The 23,947-nt window shown below is 39.9% G+C and overlaps 1 protein-coding gene and 1 long non-coding RNA gene across 13 annotated transcripts; both read right to left on the reverse strand.

Moving 5' to 3' along the window:
- Positions 1-8,169: 8,169 nt before the first annotated feature.
- Positions 8,170-23,726, reverse strand: LOC115007921 (uncharacterized). Its single transcript, XR_003832250.1, has 3 exons — positions 23,589-23,726; positions 22,862-22,957; positions 8,170-8,225 (listed from the first exon to the last, which is right to left on the reverse strand). It is a non-coding gene; the product is annotated as an uncharacterized LOC115007921 (long non-coding RNA).
- LOC115007918 (uncharacterized) lies at positions 13,556-18,675 on the reverse strand. 12 transcript variants are annotated; one of them, XM_029431055.1, is made up of 6 exons: positions 18,413-18,675; positions 17,908-18,204; positions 16,760-16,828; positions 16,477-16,578; positions 13,801-13,853; positions 13,556-13,721 (listed from the first exon to the last, which is right to left on the reverse strand). In XM_029431055.1, the coding sequence occupies exons 1-6, from the start codon at positions 18,576-18,578 to the stop codon at positions 13,629-13,631; spliced, it is 780 nt and encodes a 259-aa protein (XP_029286915.1). In that variant the 5' UTR covers positions 18,579-18,675; the 3' UTR covers positions 13,556-13,628. The 12 variants fall into 12 exon arrangements, with proteins under 12 accessions (XP_029286915.1, XP_029286914.1, XP_029286913.1 ...); XM_029431054.1 differs by having other exon boundaries at positions 16,477-16,581; XM_029431053.1 differs by having other exon boundaries at positions 13,801-13,829; positions 17,881-18,204.
- Positions 23,727-23,947: the final 221 nt, after the last annotated feature.

Here is a 23,947-nt window from a genome sequence, read left to right on the forward strand (position 1 = left end):
TCTACCACAGTGTGAACTGCTTCAGAAGAAAATGAAAGAGTCTGTTCATTATTTATTAACAAACTGCTCACACACACACACACACACACACACACACACACACACACACACACACACACACACACAAGCATGTTCATGGTCTGCTCTAAGCGAACATGCTGTTATTTAATATTTTCCTGACCATTCAACAATGAAATCTGCATTTCACTTCATATTTCCAGAATTATGCTGCACACACTCTGTTTTTATTGAAGTCAAGTCAATGCCCCCATGTTTCCCACGGACTCCTGTATTTACCTGTACTGCCCGGGAACATTATAACTAAAACTCACAACTGATTAATTGATTGTCCACCTGGACCCTCATGAAGGTTAATACCTTAACTAATATTTTACACTGAATAAGCAGGGAGGGACAGTGTTAAATGCAAATAGTTTTTGTTTTTTTTAAATAGCTCCTCCAACCAGAATACAAGTTTCTCATGTCAACGCTGCATTGTACCTTTTTACTTTGAGGTTTAAGGAACATACCTGAAACTCACAATCAACTTCACCAAAATATTGAAATGCATCATGTTTTTATAAACAGTGTTTTGCCTTAGCGTAAATATTCTTTAGTATACCCTACATATAGAAATGCCACATGTTTATAATTATAATAATAAGCTTTATTTGTATAGCACCTTTCATACAAGAATTGCAGCCCAAAGTGCCTCATAGCAAAAACATAACAATTAGTACAAGGACAGAGTAAGAGCATTTACAGTACAATAATCACAGTGTTGATGAAAATGAGTCTGAAGTACCATTATAAAAATAGCAGAATTAAAATAGCAGATAAAATAGAAGATAAAATAGCAGCCTTTACACATTCTTTGACAGTTTCATAATCCCTTTGTCTGTACTTTCATCTATATTTGTCTTTGCAAATAATCCACATACTTTCTTCCTATCCCTGTTCTCTGCTTCCTTCTCCCATAACATAAACTGTCTTTATGTTCTTCCATTGTTTTCAACGCTTCAGATTTAATCTTTCTCTTTGACATTACTTTTTCCTCTTGCTCTCTAAACCTTACTTTTGACTTTCTTACTTCCTCAACACTAAATGATCCTCCTTCAGGAAAACCAAGCTTAAAAATGTATGAAATCATTTAAATTAGTTTAAAGTGGCTAAGATAAAATACATAAAGTATCACTATTAAAAGGCTAAAGTAAAGACATAAAATATCACTCTTAAAAGGCTAAAGTAAAGACATATAAAATATCACTATTAAAATGCTAAAGTAAAAAGATATGTTTTTAGCTTACTTTTGAAGATACTGAGCGAGCTTGCCTCCCTAATGTCTGCAGGTAAAGTGTTCCATAGCTTTGGTGCATAATTGCAAAAGGCTGCATCCCCAATTGTCTTTTGGATGTTTCTGGGAACATTTAATAAACCAGTAGTGGATGATCGTAATGTTCTTGGGGGCACATAGTTTATAAGAGAGTTGGCAGTGGAACTTGGTGCGGTTCCGTTTAGGGCTTTGTATACAAGAAGGAGGACCTTAAAGTCAATTCTAAAAGTTACTGGAAGCCAGTGTAGAGTGGCTAACACTGGACTGATAGAGGCAGTTGACCAGAGTTTACGCACTAATTTCATCAGATTGTTACATCTTGTTTAGCTGAAACATATTCCAGCATCCTTTTGTAATAACAAACTGGACTTAACCACACCAATCCAAATGATTTTAGTCACATCTCAAATGTCCTTCTCGAATGCTGCACACGTTATCTCTGTGGTCTGATGCAGCTGGTTCCTCTTGAGAGGCTGTTGTAAGCATCTGTCAGTGTAGTGGGAAAAAACAAACATGGCTTGATGGGACTTTTACTGCATTATGCAACTTCCTCTTCCCACGCATGTGTATGAAACATACTGTAGAAAACAAAGTTGGTAGAAAGACAAAAGCAGCTCACCAATATTGCTGAATTCATAAGTGACGAAACTGTAAGTTTCATCATAACTGCTCGGCAAGAACTTTATCAGAAAGAGAGAAAAAAAAAAGGTTACGTGAGAGTGGCCTTATCCAGGACAGCATGATCACTGACTGAATGGATACAGAAGTGTTTAAATTACCTCTTTACTGTTGAGAGTTTCTATATATCCACATCCATCTAAAACACAAAAACACAGTTTAATAACAACGTGGACTGTGCTAAAAACGTGGACTGTGCTAAAAACGCGGACTGTGCTAACAACGTGGACTGTACTAACAACGTGGACTGTGCTAAAAACGTGGACTGTGCTAAAAACGTGGACTGTGCTAACAACGTGGACTGTGCTAAAAACGCGGACTGTGCTAACAACGTGGACTGTGCTAACAACGTGGACTGTGCTAACAAAGCGGACAGTGCTAACAACGTGGACTGTGCTAACAACGCGGACTGTGCTAACAACGTGGACTGTGCGAACAACGTGGACTGTCTGACAACGTGGACTGTGCTAACAACGTGGACTGTGCTAACAACGTGGACTGTGCTAACAACGTGGATTGTGCTAACAACGCGGACTGTGCTAACAACGCGGACTGTGCTAACAACGTGGACTCTGCTAACAACTTGGACTGTGCTAAAAACGTAAGACTGTGCTAAAAACGTGGACTGTCTGACAACATGGACTGTGCTAACAACGTGGACTGTGCTAACAACGTGGACTGTGCTAACAACGTGGATTGTGCTAACAACGCGGACTGTGCTAACAACGCGGACTGTGCTAACAACGTGGACTCTGCTAACAACTTGGACTGTGCTAAAAACGTAAGACTGTGCTAAAAACGCGGAATGTGCTAACAACGCGGACTGTGCTAAAAACGTGAACTGTGCTAACAACGTGGACTGTTCTAACAACGTGAACTGTGCTAAAAACGCAAACTGTGCTAAGGGGAACTGGGTAGGTGTTGTACTTCTGCAACAATGCAATGGGTCGGAACGGCGTTTTCAGTGGTAACCACTGAGAACCGCAGAGTAACATTTTTATAAAGTTTTAAAAAATCATAGCTGCATTTCTCGAATCCTCGTTTTAATTTTTAATTTCCATATTATCTAATTCAATATAAGGGAAGAAAATGCCTTAAAGAAAAAAAGATTTAAAAGTCAGTTTAAATGATGAGTATTTGTGTCACCTGATGTTGGTTTCACTGGTGTGATAGAAGTAGAGATAAATTCACTTGATTCTTAGTGTGATGTCATAGTGTCATATTTAAACATTTCAAATAACATGCAATAGACTCAATTGTGGAGAAATACTTTGTGATGTTTCGTGTCTTCTCTGACTTACCAGTCAAGCTGTATCCATCACTACGAGGAGACAAAGAGTTTGGTTCACTTCCCAAACTGTAATCACAGCTGGTGACGCTATTAGGTGGAAGAAGAGCTGAAATTTAGAGGCAGACATGTGTTATATCACATACTTAACAGCTGCATAAAGATAATGAAAACAAATGATATCAAATACTAAATAATTAAATTACTATGGTAATATTCTTAATGGGGAATGTTGATTTTAGAGGAAAGGGGGAAAATCTATTGTACAACCCAACAGTTTGTAAAAATAGTCAAAATGAATAACAGAATGTAATAAACGTCCCACAGTGAAAACAACTGGACATGAAAGATAATCGATCAGAGTCTGACTTTGGGCTTGAATCTCGCGAAAGGAATCTGTTGGAAATACAACATGTTAACAAAGTAAATAGATGTAATAATAACTAATTAATGACTTCAACAACATGTAGAAGGATTAAAACTCTACCACCGTGTAACTCTGTCAACCAGAGGTGGAAACTAAGGATGCATAATGTTGGATCTTTGACGATATTGTCCAACTCATATTGACGATTGCTGTATGTATATATATATATATATATATATATATATATATATATATATATATATGTGAGTATGTATATACTAAAATATTTATAACTAATAACTAATTTGCTTGCCTGCATTGGTTTGTAATCATTTACATCAATAGTGAATAAATATATAGGTTTAACTTACACATGAGGAAGACAAACAGCAGGCGTCCTGCCATGATGAAGCTGAGGCTGTCCACGGTCCTCAAAAGATGATATTTGTGTGTCTCAATGTGTGAACTTTCACTTTACCTAAGTGACATTTTGAAAAACTTGCTCTCATGAAAACCACAGCTAGCATCGGAATTATTCACGTCAGATACACAAACCTCACATCCTTTTTAAAGTACCTAGTATATGTGTGTTTACTTAGATAGAATCGACCACACTGGAGGCTTGTGTGTGTGTGTGTGGTGTGTGTGTGTGTGTGTGTGTGTGTGTGTGTGTGTGTGTCTTCACTAAAAGTCTTTTTTTAAACTGCTCACTTTTTGTTCATGATCTGCTCGAAGTAAACGTGTCGTTTTTTTTCCATGTTTGTCCTGAAACTTCAACCATTTAACTTCATATCTCCAAACAGGCTGTGTGTTATTTCATCTAGTTGGTAAAATGTCATCATAAAAATATTGTTTTCTTGCATGCAGTTGTGCTTAAATATGTCTCTGTGATGGTTTCTCATTTGTATTGTATTAAATCATGTTTGGCGGTTTTTAATGTGTTTTCTGTGTATGTGAGTTTTATGAATTTGTGTAAATGTGTGAATAAACCCTTCAGGGTAAAGCACTTTGGTACAAATTATGTTTTTAAAGCGCAGTATAAATAAACATGAACCTGAACTTCAACTTCTGAAATGAAAGGGACTTTTTAAATAATTGTGTACATGGATTTTATTATTCAAAGCATTGATACATGTTATGTTCTGACCAAACTATCAATTCAATAAAGTTCAACTGAGCCATATCACCATTCTAACGTCTGCTCTTGTGGGTAATGATGTAAATACTGTTAAGATCAATTAACTTGTACATAAGTAAGAAAAAGATGCAAGAAAAACAACGTTTTGAATTTCAAATTGACTTTATAGAGGGCTGTACACGGTCTCTCTCAGGGCTGATGTAGCTTCTCGGAGGTGCTGCTGTTGTCACTCTATGAAAAGAAAGAAACAGAAATGACTTAACTGCCCTCAGTTAGTGGAAATGTTTGTCAGCAATATGCAATTATCATTCATTTACAGTAAAAGGGTTTAGTTTCTTACACGCTGCAATAAACATTTTTTTCTGAGAATGTACCTTTAATGTCTTTTTAATTTATGCCTGTTCGCATTCTGGCCACTTATAAGCCTTCAGCAGAACCTGCACCACCAAGCAGCTGATTAATGTGTCGAACAAAACCTTTGGGAAACAAAAGCAGCCTACCAGTGTTGCATTCATAGGTGACGATACTGTAGGTTTCATCATAACCACCCTGCAAAGCAGTGGACGTTTACTTTTGGTCTAAATGGGAAAAAAATAGAAAACAGGTTTTGTGTGGTCATTACAGAGGAAGGCAAAAGCACAGTACAACATTTGCAAATGAATTAACTGTATTACCTCTCCGCAAAGAGCGCCGCTACATTGGAGTTTATCCTGGTGGACGAGAGGGTCGCCTCCCTACGCCTTCGGGTTATGGGGGGGAAAAGTCTGACTGTTGTTTGTGCCTATGCCCCAAACCGCAGTTCTGAGTATTCGGCCTTCCTTGGAGACCCTGAATGGAGCCCTGCAGGGGGCTCCAGTAGGGGACTCCGTAGTCTTGCTGGGAGACTTCAACGCACACGTGGGAAACGATTGAGACATCTGGAGAGGCGTGATTGGAGAGGAAGGGCCCCCTGATCTAAAACCCGAATGGTCGTTGTTGTTGGACTTCTGTGCTAGTCATGGAATGGCCATAACAAACACCATGTTTCGAACATAAGGATGCTCATAAGTGCACGTGGTACCAGAGCACCCTAGGCCAAAGGTCAATGATCAATTTCGTAATGTATCATTGATCTGAGGCCGCATGTTTTGGACACTCGGGTGGAAGAGAGGGGCGGAGCTGTCGACTGATCACCATCTGGTGGTGAGTTGGATCAAGGGGTGGGTAAGACTCTGGCCAGACCTGGTAAACGGGTGAACTGGGAACGCTGGAGGAAAGCCCTGTCCTGGGGATCTTTAACTCACACCTCCGGCGGAGCTTTTCAGCCATCCCTGTGGAGGTTGGGTGGCATTGAACCTGATGTGGGCGATATTCAAAACCTCTATTGCTGAAGCTGCGGTGATGAGCTGTAGGTCTCAAGGTCTTAGGTTGCCTCAAGGGGCGGTAACCCTCGAACACCGTGGTGGACCCCCGGTGGTCAGGGAGCCATCCGACTGAAGCAGGAGTCCTTCCGGGTTATGTTATCCGGGAGGACTCCGGAAACAGTGTCAGGGTATCGAAGGACTAGAAGGGCGGCAGCTTCTGCCGTGTCAGAGGCAAAGCAGCGGGTGTGGGAGAAGTTGGAGACGCTATGGAGAAGGACTTTCGGTCGGCACCAAGGTACTTCTGGAAAACCATCCGGCACCTCAGGAGGGGGAAGCGAGGAACCATCCAAGCTGTGTACAGCAAGGGTGGGACCCTGCTGACTTCAACTGAGAAGGTTATCGGCCGCTGGAAGGAGCACTTTGAGGGCCATCCAATCCCTGTACGCCCAAAGCGAGAGTTGTGTCCGGATACTCGGCAGTAAGTCGGACTCGTTTCCAGTGAATGTTGGCCTCCGCCAGGGCTGCGCTTTATCCCCAATCCTGTTCGTGATTTTCATGGATAGGATATCGAGGCGTAGTAGTGGAGGAGAGGGGTTGCAGTTCGGTGACCTGAGGATCTCATCGCTGCTCTTTGCAGATGATGTGGTCCTTATGGCATCATCGGTCTGTGACCTTCAACAGTCACTGGATCGGTTCGCAGCCGAGTGTGCAGCGGTTGGGATGAGATCAGCACCTCCAAATCTGAGGCCATGGCTCTCAGCAGGAAACCGGTGGATTGCCTACTCCTGGTAGGGAATGAGCCATTACCCCAAGTGAAGGAGTTCAAGTACCTCGGGGTCTTGTTCGCGAGTGAGTGAGGGACAATGGAGCGAGAGATTGGCCGGCGAATCGGAGCAGGGGGGCGGTATTACAGTCACTTTACCCGCACCGTTGTGACGAAAAGAGAGCTGAGCCAGAAGGCAAAGCTCTCAATATACCGGTCGATCTTCATTCCTACCCTCACCTATGGTCATGAAGGCTGGGTCATGACCGAAAGAACGAGATCACGGGTACAAGCGGCCGAAATGGGTTTTCTCAGACGGGTGGCTGGCGTCTCCCTTAGAGTTAGGGTGAGAAGCTCAGCCATCCGTGAGAGACTCGGAGTAGAGCCGCTGCTCCTTTACGTTGAAAGGAGCCAGTTGAGGTGGTTCGGGCATCTAGTAAGGATGCCACCTGGGCGCCTCCCTAGGGAGGTGTTCCAGGCACGTCCAGCTGGAGGAGACCCCGGGGAAGACCCAGGACTCGGTGGAGAGATTATATCTCCTCACTGGCCTGGGAACGCCTCAGGATCCCCCAGTCGGAGCTGGAGGATGTGGCCCGGAGAAGGGAAGATTGGGTTCCTTACTGGAGCTGCTGCCCCCGCGACCCGATCCCGGATAAGTGGTAGACGATGGATGGATGGACTCTCCGCAAAGATCTAAATGTTGTGACTGAAAAGTGAATCTCCGGTTCTGATTCGCCTCTCTGACCTGACAGTTGTCACCATCAGCTGTTTCCTTCATGTCAACACATATTGATGCTGCAGCTGAACCAGAGCAACCATGGAAAAGAAGATGCATCCTGGACTCACTCAGGTTTACCTGATAATCATTGAAAAATATGATTTCTTACCTCTTGGAAGCACAATTTTCTAGAAAATGAAAAAAAGAAATAAACCAGTGATTATTGATATCAGAAAGCTTCAATGATCCCTAATAAAACTGGTACTGGATACATTCTTTTACATTTTGCTACTAGAAAATCATTTCAAATGTCGTTAATCTCAAGTTTTTAACTTTTTGTTCTTCAATGTTTGCACAAGGTGCTGTACCGTGTAGCACTGGATTTGAAAGGAGCTTTATAAATAAGGTTTACTTACTTACTTGCTACGTAATTCAAATAAATATGAAATATTTCCTACAACTGCAGCTAGGTCTTTGCATGCCTGCATGTTTAATATTTTTTAATTCTTACCAATCCTGCGTTCAGTAAAGAGAAGTGTAATCCGAGCAAGACGACTCCCACAGTCACGACTGCTCCAATCATCAACGTCATCTTCTCTGCATTAAGAGAAGAGCCCATTTACACTCGCCGGCCCACAGTGTTAACATCAAGGACATACTGTACATCCCATAATATCAACATGTTTGAGGAAATGAACTTCCTTCTGCTCTCTGGGATTTACAAGTATGGCAAAAACTTTGAAACGTATCAGGAGGAAGATGCTAGAGGAAATATTCCGTCACAAAAACTGTGCTGTATTCTTTTTTTAGTAAAATATCAAATCAGTACCAACATCGAAAACTAGATATAGATTAATAATCGCTTTTTTTTTACTATTGGTAAGGCCCTGCTGTTATAAAATATACTTCAGCTAATATTTATCTCATTATTTTTATTTTGATATACTTGTGAACAAACAAAGTAAACTGAGTATTTAGGGATTGTTACAACTGCAGATGTGTTTTTACTCACTGCTCGTAACTTGTGTGTTATCGTGTTGATCCACCAGAGGTCCCTATAGTACCTGCCTCCCTGGATGTGATCTAGGTCCTCACAGCTGAACCAGCCCTGATCAACCAGCTCTTCCTTCCTACCCTATTGTCATATTATTTCCTATTATCATGTGATTTTCTGTGATCCAACAGTTTCTCATCTTACTGTCCAGTGAATCTCTCACAGTTGGCATTCTAAGTTTTAGAATATTGATTATATTTATATATATAATCTTTATATATATATATATATATATATAATATCACCTGAAACAGCAGGATTGAAAAAGTACACAGTGAAAAGCATTTATAAACAACCACAGCAAAGAATTTTAGTATTTGACTACCTGTTATATTTTCACCGGATGCTGGTTGGAAAAGAGTTGTGTCAGCAGAGGTCCAACTTTCTGCAGCTGTGAGAGATATAGCACTTATTGAAGACACAAACACGTTGACATGAAAAATGACAAATATCCAAAACATTTCTGAAAAGTCAGTGTGAATTATTGAGAACTTGATTAATTATATCACCTGTTTCTGGTTTCACTGACGTTAGGAAAGTAGAGGCAGAACTACCAGTGTCACTTGGGCGTTGTTAAATCCCCATTAGTTGTTGCTCTAGTGTTGCTCTATTTGTTTTGGTTTGTAAGCCCTAAAAACAAATTCCACACCTGAATATTAGACCATGCCACTTTTCTTGTGCTGATACTGTATCAGGATATAGTAATATTAGCAGGTGGGAGAAACAGTCGCTCACTGTGTATGGTGACGGAGGATGTGTCACTGTGTGGAGATGGGTAATGTAACTCTCCAAGCTTTACAGTGTAAAAACATGTCACTTTAACCTCAGCAGGTGAACTCTGATGTGACATCTCCAGCAGCTCAGTTCCTGTCAGTGTCTTCAGACAGGGGAAGACTTTGCCCGGTTTTGTTCTCATAGTTTTGAAATAACACTGAGACACAGGAACAGATGATGGAGTCTGACAGTGCAGAGTGACTGAGTCTGTCTCTGAGATCACCGGTGGATTCACTGTCAGTTTAGGTGTAAGAAGAGCTAAAACATATTGAGGTAAACATGTTATGTCACTTCATTAATAATTGCAATTAAGATAATACAATTCCTAATGGGAAACTGTGATTTAATATATGGTATAGAAAATAGAGATTTTAACAGCCAAATTAGCAGAGACTGATCTTGTGCTTTCATCTCCGTAAAGGAACCTGGCAGAGAAAATAAACATGTTAACAAGAGGAACAGATTTAATAGTAAATAGTAAACTCTTAACGTTAATCTTGTATTTCTTTCAATCTGATGTAAAAGTTTAATAAACACGCTGATACATTAAAGGCTGACATTACATATTAATCTGGCTCTTGCAAATAAAATATCATGTAGTTGTATTAGTGTATTGGGTACAATGAAAGAAACAAGAGGTTTAACTTACACATGAGGACGACTAACAGCAGGTGTTCAGCCATGATGAAGATGAATAATTGAATGTCCAAGAATCCTTCAAGACGACACTTGTGTGTTTGATTGTGTGGACTTTGACATACAGAAAGTGTCATTTACAGAACTTGTTCTCAGGAAAACCACAGCGAGCATCAGAAGTAAGTCACACTGACAGACAGGCCACAGAACACACATGCCTTGACATTATTTATAAAGCTCCAGTATGTGTGGTACTGTGTATTTAGATCAAATCAACCTCATTGCTGTCTAACTGCTTCAGAAAAGAAATTAGTAGTATATGTACATCACATCAAAGAAAAAACACAACCTTAAATATTTCATGGTCTTGGATTGTAGTGTTTTTGAAGTGGGGGACACCAGGATTGATTGTCTCTTATGTTAAAGCACCTGAAAGGCACTAACCTTTTTAGTGAGGGTAATTTCAGCTCATTTCAGTTTATTGTATCAAAAGTAAAAAAAGTGTTCTGTGGTGTAAACGTTTTATAAAACTGTTAGAGATATTGGAATGTGTTTCTCCTAGTTAATAGACAAAAATGTAATGGTCTGCATTTATATATTGTTTCATAGTCTTTGCGACGACTTAAAGCACTTTTTACTACACAAATCAACATTCACCCAGTCACACAAACATTCATACACTGGTAGCAGAGGCTGTATAAACCAAGCTACCACCTGGGCCCTTTGTATGTTTTGTATGTTGTTTGCATGCCGAAAGCGAAAGCCTCTCGGTCAATACAGTGCCGTACAACTGAGCCACTAGTTGGCACTGTACAGTTTTTATTTTTACACTTTTACAGCGCTCCTACCACCGGGACCTTGCAGCTTCCAAGGGCCGTGGACTTAGTGCTCGCTGCAGCCTCTCTCTGTGCTGGCAAGGAAGGATCTCCTTGTGCGACTGTCCAACTGGGCGGACTGTGCTGATGGAAAGAGAGCATTTATTAAAAGTAAGATTATAGGCATGAAACAGCATGATGTTTCCAAAGTCAATAAGTAATTGCGTTAAATAATTGTGATCTCAAAATTTACCAAAAATAATCATGATTATGATTTTGCCCAGGATCTCACAGCACCATGATCCGGCCCTGGGAATCAGCTACATTTTGAAATAAGATTTGATAGTCTCTGATGAGTGTGCCAACCAATCCCAGCATACCTGTCAACATTGGAATTTCAAAATAAAGGAAATCTTCTGGCGGACTCCGCCCATACAGCTCTCAGCCACCCAGGACCTACCCATATAATGTAAATGTCAACACCATAAAGGACGGGTACATACATTCAGGAAATACATGTTTATTTAAAGTATATATTACGTGTACAGACATGTTTATAAGATTTATGTATTTTATTTATTAGTTATTATCATCAATTTATTTGATGATGGATGAGTTTGTGCGGCTTTTGTTTCCACCACGAGGACTTCTTTGCGATGGCAGAATCGGGAAACATGTCCGCTACAACTGTGACAGAAATCATCGCAGAAGCTGAAGGCTACATTATCTTTCCCTCAGCCTTGGTCACTTGATTTGCCTCTGAAACTGTTCTTGTCACACATGAAGTCATTGACAGTGGATGTGTTTTGTGCCTCTTGGGGCGAGCTTGTGCTTGGACGATTGTTCATGCTGGTGAACATCGCTTATTCCGCCGTGTGCAAATCTAATATCTGAATGGTACACTTTACAAAAAACATGAGTTTGCCCGACTCTGCTTTTTATTAAATACGGGAAGGTCTCCTCTCATTTGTCAGGTACTTGCATAAAGTTTTAACTTGTTTGGCAGGTACAACTGCGTCTCCATCTATCTCCCGTTCACTGTGACTCATCCATATTGTTTGTCTTCTCCTTCTGTGTTATTGTTCCTGTTTTCTTCTTCTGTGTGTTTACTGGTGGATAACATTTTTCAGCTAAAGTTAAACATAACACTGCCACCTGCTTTACCGGAGGTCACTTTTTTTCTTACATTTTTCCCCCTTTAATTTTGGGGTTTCTTTTAGGAAGTTTTTTCCTTGTGCGGTGCGAGGGTCTAAGGACAGAGGGTGTCGTAACCTGTACAGTCTGTAAAGCACACTGAGACAAATGTATAATTTGTGATAATGGGCTATACAAATAAATTTGATTTGATTTGAATTTGATTTGTAATACCACTTGTTCCTCTAGAGGCGATAGTGAGTCACTACAGAGGGGAGAAGAGGCACATCTGCCTGACTCGATCACCACCTGCACCACCTTGTGTCGTCCTCCACAGCTGCCAGGAGGCTGTTTCGCTGAGTGTATAGCTGTTGGCAGCTCCGGGAAACGGCGTAGCTTCAGTTAGCAGTTAGCTCGAGTTCAGCCGCAGCACCGGCGTTCTGCAAACTCCATGTTGCTGCCGTTACACAGGTCCACCAGCCCGCTGTGACTGACGGCGCTGGGGCTTGTTCTGGCTGAGCTCAAGTCTCTTTAGCCGCTGACTGGGGCTCCGTCTGACGGAGGGGTGGGTTCCAGGTGCCGGCTCCGAGTCTGGAAGACCGCCACCGGGAAGACGACATGAATATGCGGGTCGTTTTCTGATTTCCTGCCACTTTGTAATAAACAAACTAACGTAACGTTACACGGACTACAGCTCTGAGAAGATGGTAAAGTGACGGAAAAAAAAAAAGTTTCTCAAAGGTCATGTAATGAACCAAGGGAGATTTTTTTTAAAATGTCAAAACCCTTTAAAAACATTTTCAAACACATTTCAACCAACTTTATGTTCATCTGAATCTCCTCCTATTGTCTGCACAATCTCCTTTTTGGAAAATAAATATGCAATCGGGCCCCATGAGCTATTATGGGTCAATTGCTTTCTTTTTTCATCATTGACAATTCAGACAAACTACATTAATCTGGGCCTTTACAAAACCTCCCATTTTAAAAGAAAATCATGTGATATGGTCTGATGCAATTCTGACTTTCCAACAAACCTCCCACTTTATTTCTAAATTCCACACAGACACACACAGGCAAACTACCTGAGAGTTAAAGAAAAAATTGCTTTAATTTGCCAGTTTTCTCTTTGTTTTAAGAAGACATTTCAGAGCGACTTAACACACATGAAAAGATATATATATATATATATATATATATATATATATATATTTGAATATATATGAATGTATATATATATATTCATATAGGTCTTATACAAAACATAAAACTGAATAATACAAAGTAATACATAGTATGGTATTATGGGGGGGGGCTAAAACATACGCATATTTACAGTAGCAGTAAAATGCATGTAAATATATGTATAGTGCATAGAAAATATGATCAACATCAAACAACAGGAGTAAAGTGAACTTTGTTTTAGTTATAAAGTAAAACTAAATACATTTTAAGTCATAAACCTCAACTTGATAATTGCATCTGGCTGTAAAACTTGTAAAACTGTAAACTAAAACTAGATTAAACCACTCAACTTCAAACACAAGGTGCATTTCAGTAACAGTTCTTCAGGCTGTCTGCTCAGTTTCAGTGTGTCTGCACGGTGCTGTACATCACACCCTTCAGCTCTGATGCAGCTGGCTCCTCAGAGATGCTGCAGTACAAAGGGTATGCGTCCAACTGGGAAAAGAAAGAAACCACTGTAGCATATATAAGGGATATATGGCTTTTTGTATATTGTCCATCATGTCAAACTTACATTCTCATTTTGAGGCTCCCGCCTTTCACCTGCTATTGAGAAAGACACAAAGTCTGTATATAAAAAATAATACATTTCTCAGAATTATTATAAAAGTATTTAGTGGTTCTGTTGATTGGATTCAATTATTTGACGATCACAACATACTCTGTCATGATTGTACATACAGTAACTTGGACAACATTACACTTTTGAGGTAATCTTTTATCTAAAACAAAGTAACCAGTTAAGGGAATAGAAGGTTACCCAGTGTGTAGAGACTATCGCTCCACTCTACATATTCCATATGTATAGTACTGACATGGATACTCTTACTGCACTGATTGGGGCTTCTCTAAGAAAAATTGGGCTACACATTCAACCTTCCATTCTTTATCGTGTCGAGATTATCTCTCCACCCTACATATTCAATATGTACGGTAGCTTCGTAAAACAAACCGTGAAGAAACCAGGTAGGCCCAGTTTTTCATACTTGAGCATGAAATGGCAGTTGAGTTAAAATGAGACTTCATCGCCACCAGAGTGCTCACCTATGTGCTCACCTATGTGCTCCAATAAAGAAACTATTAACAAGACACCATCAAAGCTAAGCTGGCCCTGCCAGCTGCTAAGGCCAGCCATAAACGGGTTGAAGGCCACTCAGTTAGCCTGCCACGCTGCAAGCCTAGCTTTGAAAGAAAATGATAACCTTGTTCTTCTTTTACAGGAGCCGTGATCCCAGAAGCGTGGTATGTCAAGCCATCTCTCCATGAGTTATTGAGGCCCTACGTGTAATGTGCACACATTCCTGCTGGGGGCAGCCTGCCCTCTTTTTCATCTGTTGGACTGCATACACAACCCAATGAGAAAGCTTACTCTTGCTCACTGGTTGCCCAAGGCAGTTAGGTTTGAGACAGACAAAGAGTTGGTTGGTTGTCCTTTGGGCACATGGCCGATGAAGGTACACTTTTAAGGACCTGACAGTGCAACCACAGTGACTGCCCACGCAACCCTGCTTCACCGTCCTGAGGAGGGTGTAAAGCAGAACCTCTGGTTCCCCACCATTTGATCCGGCCTTCGAGGTAATTCGTAAAACGCACACAAATAAAATCCACTAGCAAATATTTTAAATGGGGGACTGACTGTTTTTCCTGGCCAAGGTCAGGGTCCTTGAACACAACACGAGCGGAACGTGTCATCACGTGGTCACGTCATGTCAAAAAACTTCAATTGTAACGAGACTGTCATTGACATCAGTGAACGCAGCATGGCGAGTGTAAAACAGAGAAAGCTGGATGTGGAATGTCGCACTTTCCAGGAGAAATAATCTTGAGCGTCATTACTACACGAAACATGCCGAACTGCACGAGCTGAAAGGACGAGTGCGTTTGGATAAAGTTAACGCTCTTCGGCGGAGTTTGGCCCAACAAGCAGCTCTCTGCAGAGCGTAACATACAAACATGGAAAGATAGACAGGTAGACCACCACACCAAGAACAGACTATTTCACCACTGCTGTGCAATTATCACTGCCATGTGCAATACTCACTTTATTTTCTATCAACCACTTGGTACTTATATTATTTTTTATTCTATTTAATTATTGTTTACTGTCTTTATACTTCATATGTTCTTTTGCTGGGACAAGATACATTCCCCGTTGTGGGACTAATGAAGGATTGTTTTCTGATAAAACAGAAAGATACATGGATTAAAAAAAGTTGCTTTTTTGCACAGCATATAAGAAAGGTGAAATGAATGGGCTGTGTCTTAAAAATATTTGTAGAGGTTATGAGTTAAATAATTAGTATGGCCCTCGAAGGATGTTGTAAAAAAAAAATGGCCCTTGATAGGAAAAAGGTTCCCCACCCCTGGTGTAAAGGGTGCAGATCCATAGATTGACAGGTATAGAACGGTGGAATGCGGGGTCCAGAGTCCAGCATCACCCGACATGAAGGGGCAGCATTGCTCATGCAAAACAAACAAAAGGGCATGGAGCTCTCCTGCAGAATGCAGACTATAGAGAAAGGCACGGCTCATGTTGCAAGGCTGAGATCCTCACCTCCAAATCCCATGGAGGGACAGCTAGTCTTTTGTGGTAGGGTGTAACCCTACGAGCGCCTTTGAGAAACTGAGAAAAACATTTCTGAGGCCCATCATGGGCTGCCTTCATGGTGGTCAATATTCCCCTCAAAGTTGAGGGAGACTTACCCACCTCCAACATTTCCTGAAGCAACTGGAGGATGTCATGGGCCATGCAAGAAAGGGGATCCACCTATCTTGATCTGCACCATGTTTGAAACAATGCTCATCAATAGGAATATGCTGCCCCAGTTGACTGAGCCTAGGCTCCCAGCAGAGTGCTCACCATGAGGCTGGAAATGTTGACCAGGCCCACAGTCACCATAGGTGATGTGTCTTAAAGGGCATCCACATCAGCGGCCCCCGTAGGGGTCGGTTCGCCAAGCCAATTATTTGACTAGTGTCTCTGACTCTGACTGAAGCTTTTTTGTGCTTATATTTTTGGAGTAGTTGTACACTGAATAAATCTTAAGATGCAATGATTGTGTAAATGCAATTCTAGGCTTACATACTGTATGTTGAATAAGCAGAGAAACTGTTAAAAGAGAACTGTATGTTTGAACACCTATATAAAAAACTGATTCTGAAGTTATGAGACAAACGATGTAGTTCTCACCAGTTCTTTTTTTGTTCCAGAGAATTGCAGAAACGAGCAAGATGACGGCCACAGTTACACCGCAACCAGCTACAACTACAATAAAGTTCAATATCCACGTTGCTGCTTTGAAACAAGAAGTCCTAAACAAGTCAGTTTTGGTTCTCACAACATCAATAAAAACGTAGGAAGACATGTATTTCACAGAGTATTGCTTTGAAAGCGTGATATAGTTTCTGAGTAAATTAGGTTGTAAACTAATTTAATCACTGAATTCAAGTTGTAAAGAATTAAATATGCTCACCTGAAGCTGTTTTCTGAGATGTTGCAGGGTAGGAGCTATCTTTAGTGCCAGGTGTACTAACACTCAAACCTATGAAGTGCACAGACACAAACGTTTGTGAAACATCCACTGCAATGCATGTTAGCATTTTCATGCAGTAATTAGAATCCGTGTCCCTGATATTTCATCGCCAGATTCATACTAGTCATACTAGTATAAGTTTCTTGAAGGCACAAAAACATATTACATATAACATTAAACCACAGTTTTATAGTCTTCCTTTAGGTCAGGTGTGTCAAACTCAATTTCACCAAGGGCCTGGAAAATCATGTAATTTACTTGTCCCATACAGCCTAACTTTTTGGCATGCAATCGTCTGCACATAAAACATTAAAAATTACAAATGAATTTTGCAGTCAAGCAAAACTCCCATGCAGCCTATTTCATAGACGTAAATATGACGCATCAATGTTGTCATGCTTTTAGCCACATAGATTGCCCTATTTGCAGCCACCTTACATCATTTCTGTGATGCAAGGTCATCAGTTCTTCTTCAGCTTGAACGATGCGGGCTAAAATTGATTGAAAACCTAAATTGATATGCGGGACAGATCACATTTTACAAGGGTACAGGTTTGGACTGCGGGCCTTGGTAAATATATTAAGCAGCACATTGCTTTCATGTGCTGCTTAATAGCTTTATTTTACTTGAACAATGTGGGCTAACATCTGCACAGGAGCAAGAATAACTTCACACACACATAAGCAACTGCATATCTAACACACACTATCTGAGTAACCAATCAGCAACAATCACTATGTGCTTTGACTGAAATGTTGAACAACTGAATAATAACCTGATGCTGGTTTCACTGATGTTAGGAAACCATGGATGTTTGGTGTGTAACAAAAACAAATTCACACCTGTAATGTTACACCACAACACTTTTCTTGTGCTAAATTTCCCTTGGGATCAATAAAGTATCTATCTATCTATCTAGTAATATTAGCAGGTGGGAGAAACAGTTACTCACTGTGTATGGTGACGGAGGATGTGTCACTGTGTATGGTGACGGAGGATGTGTCACTGTGTATGGTGACGGAGGATGTATCACTGTGTATGGTGACAGAGGATGTGTCACTGTGTATGGTGACGGAGGATGTGTCACTGTGTATGGTGACGGAGGATGTGTCACTGTGTGGAGATAGGTAATGTGACTCTCCAAGCTTTACAGTGTAAAAACATGTCATCTCAACCTCAGCAGGTGAACTCTGATGTGACATCTCCAGCAGCTCAGTTCCTGTCAGTGTCTTCAGACAAGAGACGTCTTTGACAGTTTCTCCACTTAAAGTGTAGAAATGACACTGAGACACAGGAACAGATGATGGAGTCTGACAGTGCAGAGTGACTGAGTCTGTCTCTGAGATCACCGGTGGATTCACTGTCAGTGTAGGTGGAAGAGATGCTGAAAATATAAATTTATCTTGGATTAGATAACTGAAAATGTTATTTGTTTAAATTAATTCTGATTTAAATGTATAATGATGTCCATTCTAAATCAACTATCTCTTCTTTTGAAAACCCAACCACCATGTTAAGAGACACTTTGTTGTTTGTGCTCATACTGTAGCATAACATCATAATATATGTCTGTAGCAGCAGTGTTCACTCACTTCGAATGATGATGGAGGATATGTTACTCTCTGGAGATTGAGTCGCGTGAAGATAAAAACATGTCACTTTAACCTCAGCAGGTGAACTCTGATGTGACATCTCCAGCAGCTCAGTTCCTGTCAGTGTCTTCAGACAGGGGAAGACTTTGCCCCGTTTTGTTCTCATAGTTTTGAAATAACACTGAGACACAGGAACAGATGATGGAGTCTGACAGTGCAGAGTGACTGAGTCTGTCTCTGAGATCACCGGTGGATTCACTGTCAGTGTAGGTGGAAGAAGAGCTGAACATGTAGAGGTAGACATGTGTTATATCAAAAACTGAATAATAACATTAATACGATAATATTCCATATTAGAAATTGTGATTTAATGGAGAGGAAGAAATAAAAAATATATTGTGCAAACAAACAGTTTGTAAAAATAGTCAAATTAACAACAGACTGTAATAAACTTCCCACACAGTGAAAACTGGACATGAAAGATAATCGATCAGAGACTGACCTTGTGCATAACTCTCGAGAAAAGAATCTGTTGGAATTACAATTTATTAAAAAGGTAAATACATGTAATATCTCATTAATACATTCAACAAAATGAAGAAACTTAAGATCAAGATATTCTTTATTTGTTGGGGAAATTAGTTTTGAACTCTGCACTGCAGTTCCACAATAAGTGCACAGATGAACAGCACAGAGTAACAACACATAACATAAAATCACCAACCATAAAAAAGAGCAGAAGGTATAACATGACACATGATAGCTCACAATACAATGTAATGTCATGTTTGCTTGCAGGTTAGAACCTACATTAGTTTGTAAAAGTCTACATTAACAATAAAAAACTCTATAGTGAGTATAACTTACAAATGAAGATGACAAGCAGCAGGCGTCCAGCCATGATGAAGCTGAATACTAAGACTGTGCAGATAGAAGACACTCGTTTGTCTGACTACGTGGACTTTGATGTACTTAAGTGTCATTCAGCAGAAGTGAGAACTTGCTCTCAGGAAAACCACAGCAAGCATCAAATGTGAGTTAACAAACAAACGGGCCACAGAAACAGCAACACTTTACATCTACTCGCTTTAACACACATTATTAGAAATGTAGAGCATGTAATATATTTAGATCAAGTCTACCACAGTGTGAACTGCTTCAGAAGAAAATGAAAGAGTCTGTTCATTATTTATTAACAAACTGCTCACACACACACACACACACACACACACACACACACACACACACACACACACACACACAAGCATGTTCATGGTCTGCTCTAAGCGAACATGCTGTTATTTAATATTTTCCTGACCATTCAACAATGAAATCTGCATTTCACTTCATATTTCCAGAATTATGCTGCACACACTCTGTTTTTATTGAAGTCAAGTCAATGCCCCCATGTTTCCCACGGACTCCTGTATTTACCTGTACTGCCCGGGAACATTATAACTAAAACTCACAACTGATTAATTGATTGTCCACCTGGACCCTCATGAAGGTTAATACCTTAACTAATATTTTACACTGAATAAGCAGGGAGGGACAGTGTTAAATGCAAATAGTTTTTGTTTTTTTAAATAGCTCCTCCAACCAGAATACAAGTTTCTCATGTCAACGCTGCATTGTACCTTTTTACTTTGAGGTTTAAGGAACATACCTGAAACTCACAATCAACTTCACCAAAATATTGAAATGCATCATGTTTTTATAAACAGTGTTTTGCCTTAGCGTAAATATTCTTTAGTATACCCTACATATAGAAATGCCACATGTTTATAATTATAATAATAAGCTTTATTTGTATAGCACCTTTCATACAAGAATTGCAGCCCAAAGTGCCTCATAGCAAAAACATAACAATTAGTACAAGGACAGAGTAAGAGCATTTACAGTACAATAATCACAGTGTTGATGAAAATGAGTCTGAAGTACCATTATAAAAATAGCAGAATTAAAATAGCAGATAAAATAGAAGATAAAATAGCAGCCTTTACACATTCTTTGACAGTTTCATAATCCCTTTGTCTGTACTTTCATCTATATTTGTCTTTGCAAATAATCCACATACTTTCTTCCTATCCCTGTTCTCTGCTTCCTTCTCCCATAACATAAACTGTCTTTATGTTCTTCCATTGTTTTCAACGCTTCAGATTTAATCTTTCTCTTTGACATTACTTTTTCCTCTTGCTCTCTAAACCTTACTTTTGACTTTCTTACTTCCTCAACACTAAATGATCCTCCTTCAGGAAAACCAAGCTTAAAAATGTATGAAATCATTTAAATTAGTTTAAAGTGGCTAAGATAAAATACATAAAGTATCACTATTAAAAGGCTAAAGTAAAGACATAAAATATCACTCTTAAAAGGCTAAAGTAAAGACATATAAAATATCACTATTAAAATGCTAAAGTAAAAAGATATGTTTTTAGCTTACTTTTGAAGATACTGAGCGAGCTTGCCTCCCTAATGTCTGCAGGTAAAGTGTTCCATAGCTTTGGTGCATAATTGCAAAAGGCTGCATCCCCAATTGTCTTTTGGATGTTTCTGGGAACATTTAATAAACCAGTAGTGGATGATCGTAATGTTCTTGGGGGCACATAGTTTATAAGAGAGTTGGCAGTGGAACTTGGTGCGGTTCCGTTTAGGGCTTTGTATACAAGAAGGAGGACCTTAAAGTCAATTCTAAAAGTTACTGGAAGCCAGTGTAGAGTGGCTAACACTGGACTGATAGAGGCAGTTGACCAGAGTTTACGCACTAATTTCATCAGATTGTTACATCTTGTTTAGCTGAAACATATTCCAGCATCCTTTGTAATAACAAACTGGACTTAACCACACCAATCCAAATGATTTTAGTCACATCTCAAATGTCCTTCTCGAATGCTGCACACGTTATCTCTGTGGTCTGATGCAGCTGGTTCCTCTTGAGAGGCTGTTGTAAGCATCTGTCAGTGTAGTGGGAAAAAACAAACATGGCTTGATGGGACTTTTACTGCATTATGCAACTTCCTCTTCCCACGCATGTGTATGAAACATACTGTAGAAAACAAAGTTGGTAGAAAGACAAAAGCAGCTCACCAATATTGCTGAATTCATAAGTGACGAAACTGTAAGTTTCATCATAACTGCTCGGCAAGAACTTTATCAGAAAGAGAGAAAAAAAAAAGGTTACGTGAGAGTGGCCTTATCCAGGACAGCATGATCACTGACTGAATGGATACAGAAGTGTTTAAATTACCTCTTTACTGTTGAGAGTTTCTATATATCCACATCCATCTAAAACACAAAAAACACAGTTTAATAACAACGTGGACTGTGCTAAAAACGTGGACTGTGCTAAAAACGCGGACTGTGCTAACAACGTGGACTGTACTAACAACGTGGACTGTGCTAAAAACGTGGACTGTGCTAAAAACGTGGACTGTGCTAACAACGTGGACTGTGCTAAAAACGCGGACTGTGCTAACAACGTGGACTGTGCTAACAACGTGGACTGTGCTAACAAAGCGGACAGTGCTAACAACGTGGACTGTGCTAACAACGCGGACTGTGCTAACAACGTGGACTGTGCGAACAACGTGGACTGTCTGACAACGTGGACTGTGCTAACAACGTGGACTGTGCTAACAACGTGGACTGTGCTAACAACGTGGATTGTGCTAACAACGCGGACTGTGCTAACAACGCGGACTGTGCTAACAACGTGGACTCTGCTAACAACTTGGACTGTGCTAAAAACGTAAGACTGTGCTAAAAACGTGGACTGTCTGACAACATGGACTGTGCTAACAACGTGGACTGTGCTAACAACGTGGACTGTGCTAACAACGTGGATTGTGCTAACAACGCGGACTGTGCTAACAACGCGGACTGTGCTAACAACGTGGACTCTGCTAACAACTTGGACTGTGCTAAAAACGTAAGACTGTGCTAAAAACGCGGAATGTGCTAACAACGCGGACTGTGCTAAAAACGTGAACTGTGCTAACAACGTGGACTGTTCTAACAACGTGAACTGTGCTAAAAACGCAAACTGTGCTAAGGGGAACTGGGTAGGTGTTGTACTTCTGCAACAATGCAATGGGTCGGAACGGCGTTTTCAGTGGTAACCACTGAGAACCGCAGAGTAACATTTTTTATAAAGTTTTAAAAAATCATAGCTGCATTTCTCGAATCCTCGTTTTAATTTTTAATTTCCATATTATCTAATTCAATATAAGGGAAGAAAATGCCTTAAAGAAAAAAAGATTTAAAAGTCAGTTTAAATGATGAGTATTTGTGTCACCTGATGTTGGTTTCACTGGTGTGATAGAAGTAGAGATAAATTCACTTGATTCTTAGTGTGATGTCATAGTGTCATATTTAAACATTTCAAATAACATGCAATAGACTCAATTGTGGAGAAATACTTTGTGATGTTTCGTGTCTTCTCTGACTTACCAGTCAAGCTGTATCCATCACTACGAGGAGACAAAGAGTTTGGTTCACTTCCCAAACTGTAATCACAGCTGGTGACGCTATTAGGTGGAAGAAGAGCTGAAAATTTAGAGGCAGACATGTGTTATATCACATACTTAACAGCTGCATAAAGATAATGAAAACAAATGATATCAAATACTAAATAATTAAATTACTATGGTAATATTCTTAATGGGGAATGTTGATTTTAGAGGAAAGGGGGAAAATCTATTGTACAACCCAACAGTTTGTAAAAATAGTCAAAATGAATAACAGAATGTAATAAACGTCCCACAGTGAAAACAACTGGACATGAAAGATAATCGATCAGAGTCTGACTTTGGGCTTGAATCTCGCGAAAGGAATCTGTTGGAAATACAACATGTTAACAAAGTAAATAGATGTAATAATAACTAATTAATGACTTCAACAACATGTAGAAGGATTAAAACTCTACCACCGTGTAACTCTGTCAACCAGAGGTGGAAACTAAGGATGCATAATGTTGGATCTTTGACGATATTGTCCAACTCATATTTGACGATTGCTGTATGTATATATATATATATATATATATATATATATATATATATATATATATGTGAGTATGTATATACTAAAATATTTATAACTAATAACTAATTTGCTTGCCTGCATTGGTTTGTAATCATTTACATCAATAGTGAATAAATATATAGGTTTAACTTACACATGAGGAAGACAAACAGCAGGCGTCCTGCCATGATGAAGCTGAGGCTGTCCACGGTCCTCAAAAGATGATATTTGTGTGTCTCAATGTGTGAACTTTCACTTTACCTAAGTGACATTTTGAAAAACTTGCTCTCATGAAAACCACAGCTAGCATCGGAATTATTCACGTCAGATACACAAACCTCACATCCTTTTTAAAGTACCTAGTATATGTGTGTTACTTAGATAGAATCGACCACACTGGAGGCTTGTGTGTGTGTGTGTGTGTGTGTGTGTGTGTGTGTGTGTGTGTGTGTGTGTGTGTGTCTTCACTAAAAGTCTTTTTTTAAACTGCTCACTTTTTTGTTCATGATCTGC

This window comes from Cottoperca gobio, chromosome 5 (assembly GCF_900634415.1).
Source record: "Cottoperca gobio chromosome 5, fCotGob3.1, whole genome shotgun sequence".
NCBI classification, from domain to species: domain Eukaryota; kingdom Metazoa; phylum Chordata; class Actinopteri; order Perciformes; family Bovichtidae; genus Cottoperca; species Cottoperca gobio.

Bases quoted from the DNA above. Each gene is read 5' to 3' on its own strand.
- LOC115007918 (XM_029431048.1), bottom strand. From the start codon at position 18,578: ATGAGAACAAAACGGGGCAAAGTCTTCCCCTGTCTGAAGACACTGACA. The intron at 18,205-18,412 runs GTGAGTGAACAC...TTATATTTTCAG, and splicing joins ATCCTCCATCATCATTCGAA to CATCTCTTCCACCTACACTG. The intron at 16,582-16,759 runs GTGAGCATATTT...CTTGTTTCAAAG, and splicing joins ATCTCAGAAAACAGCTTCAG to CAGCAACGTGGATATTGAAC.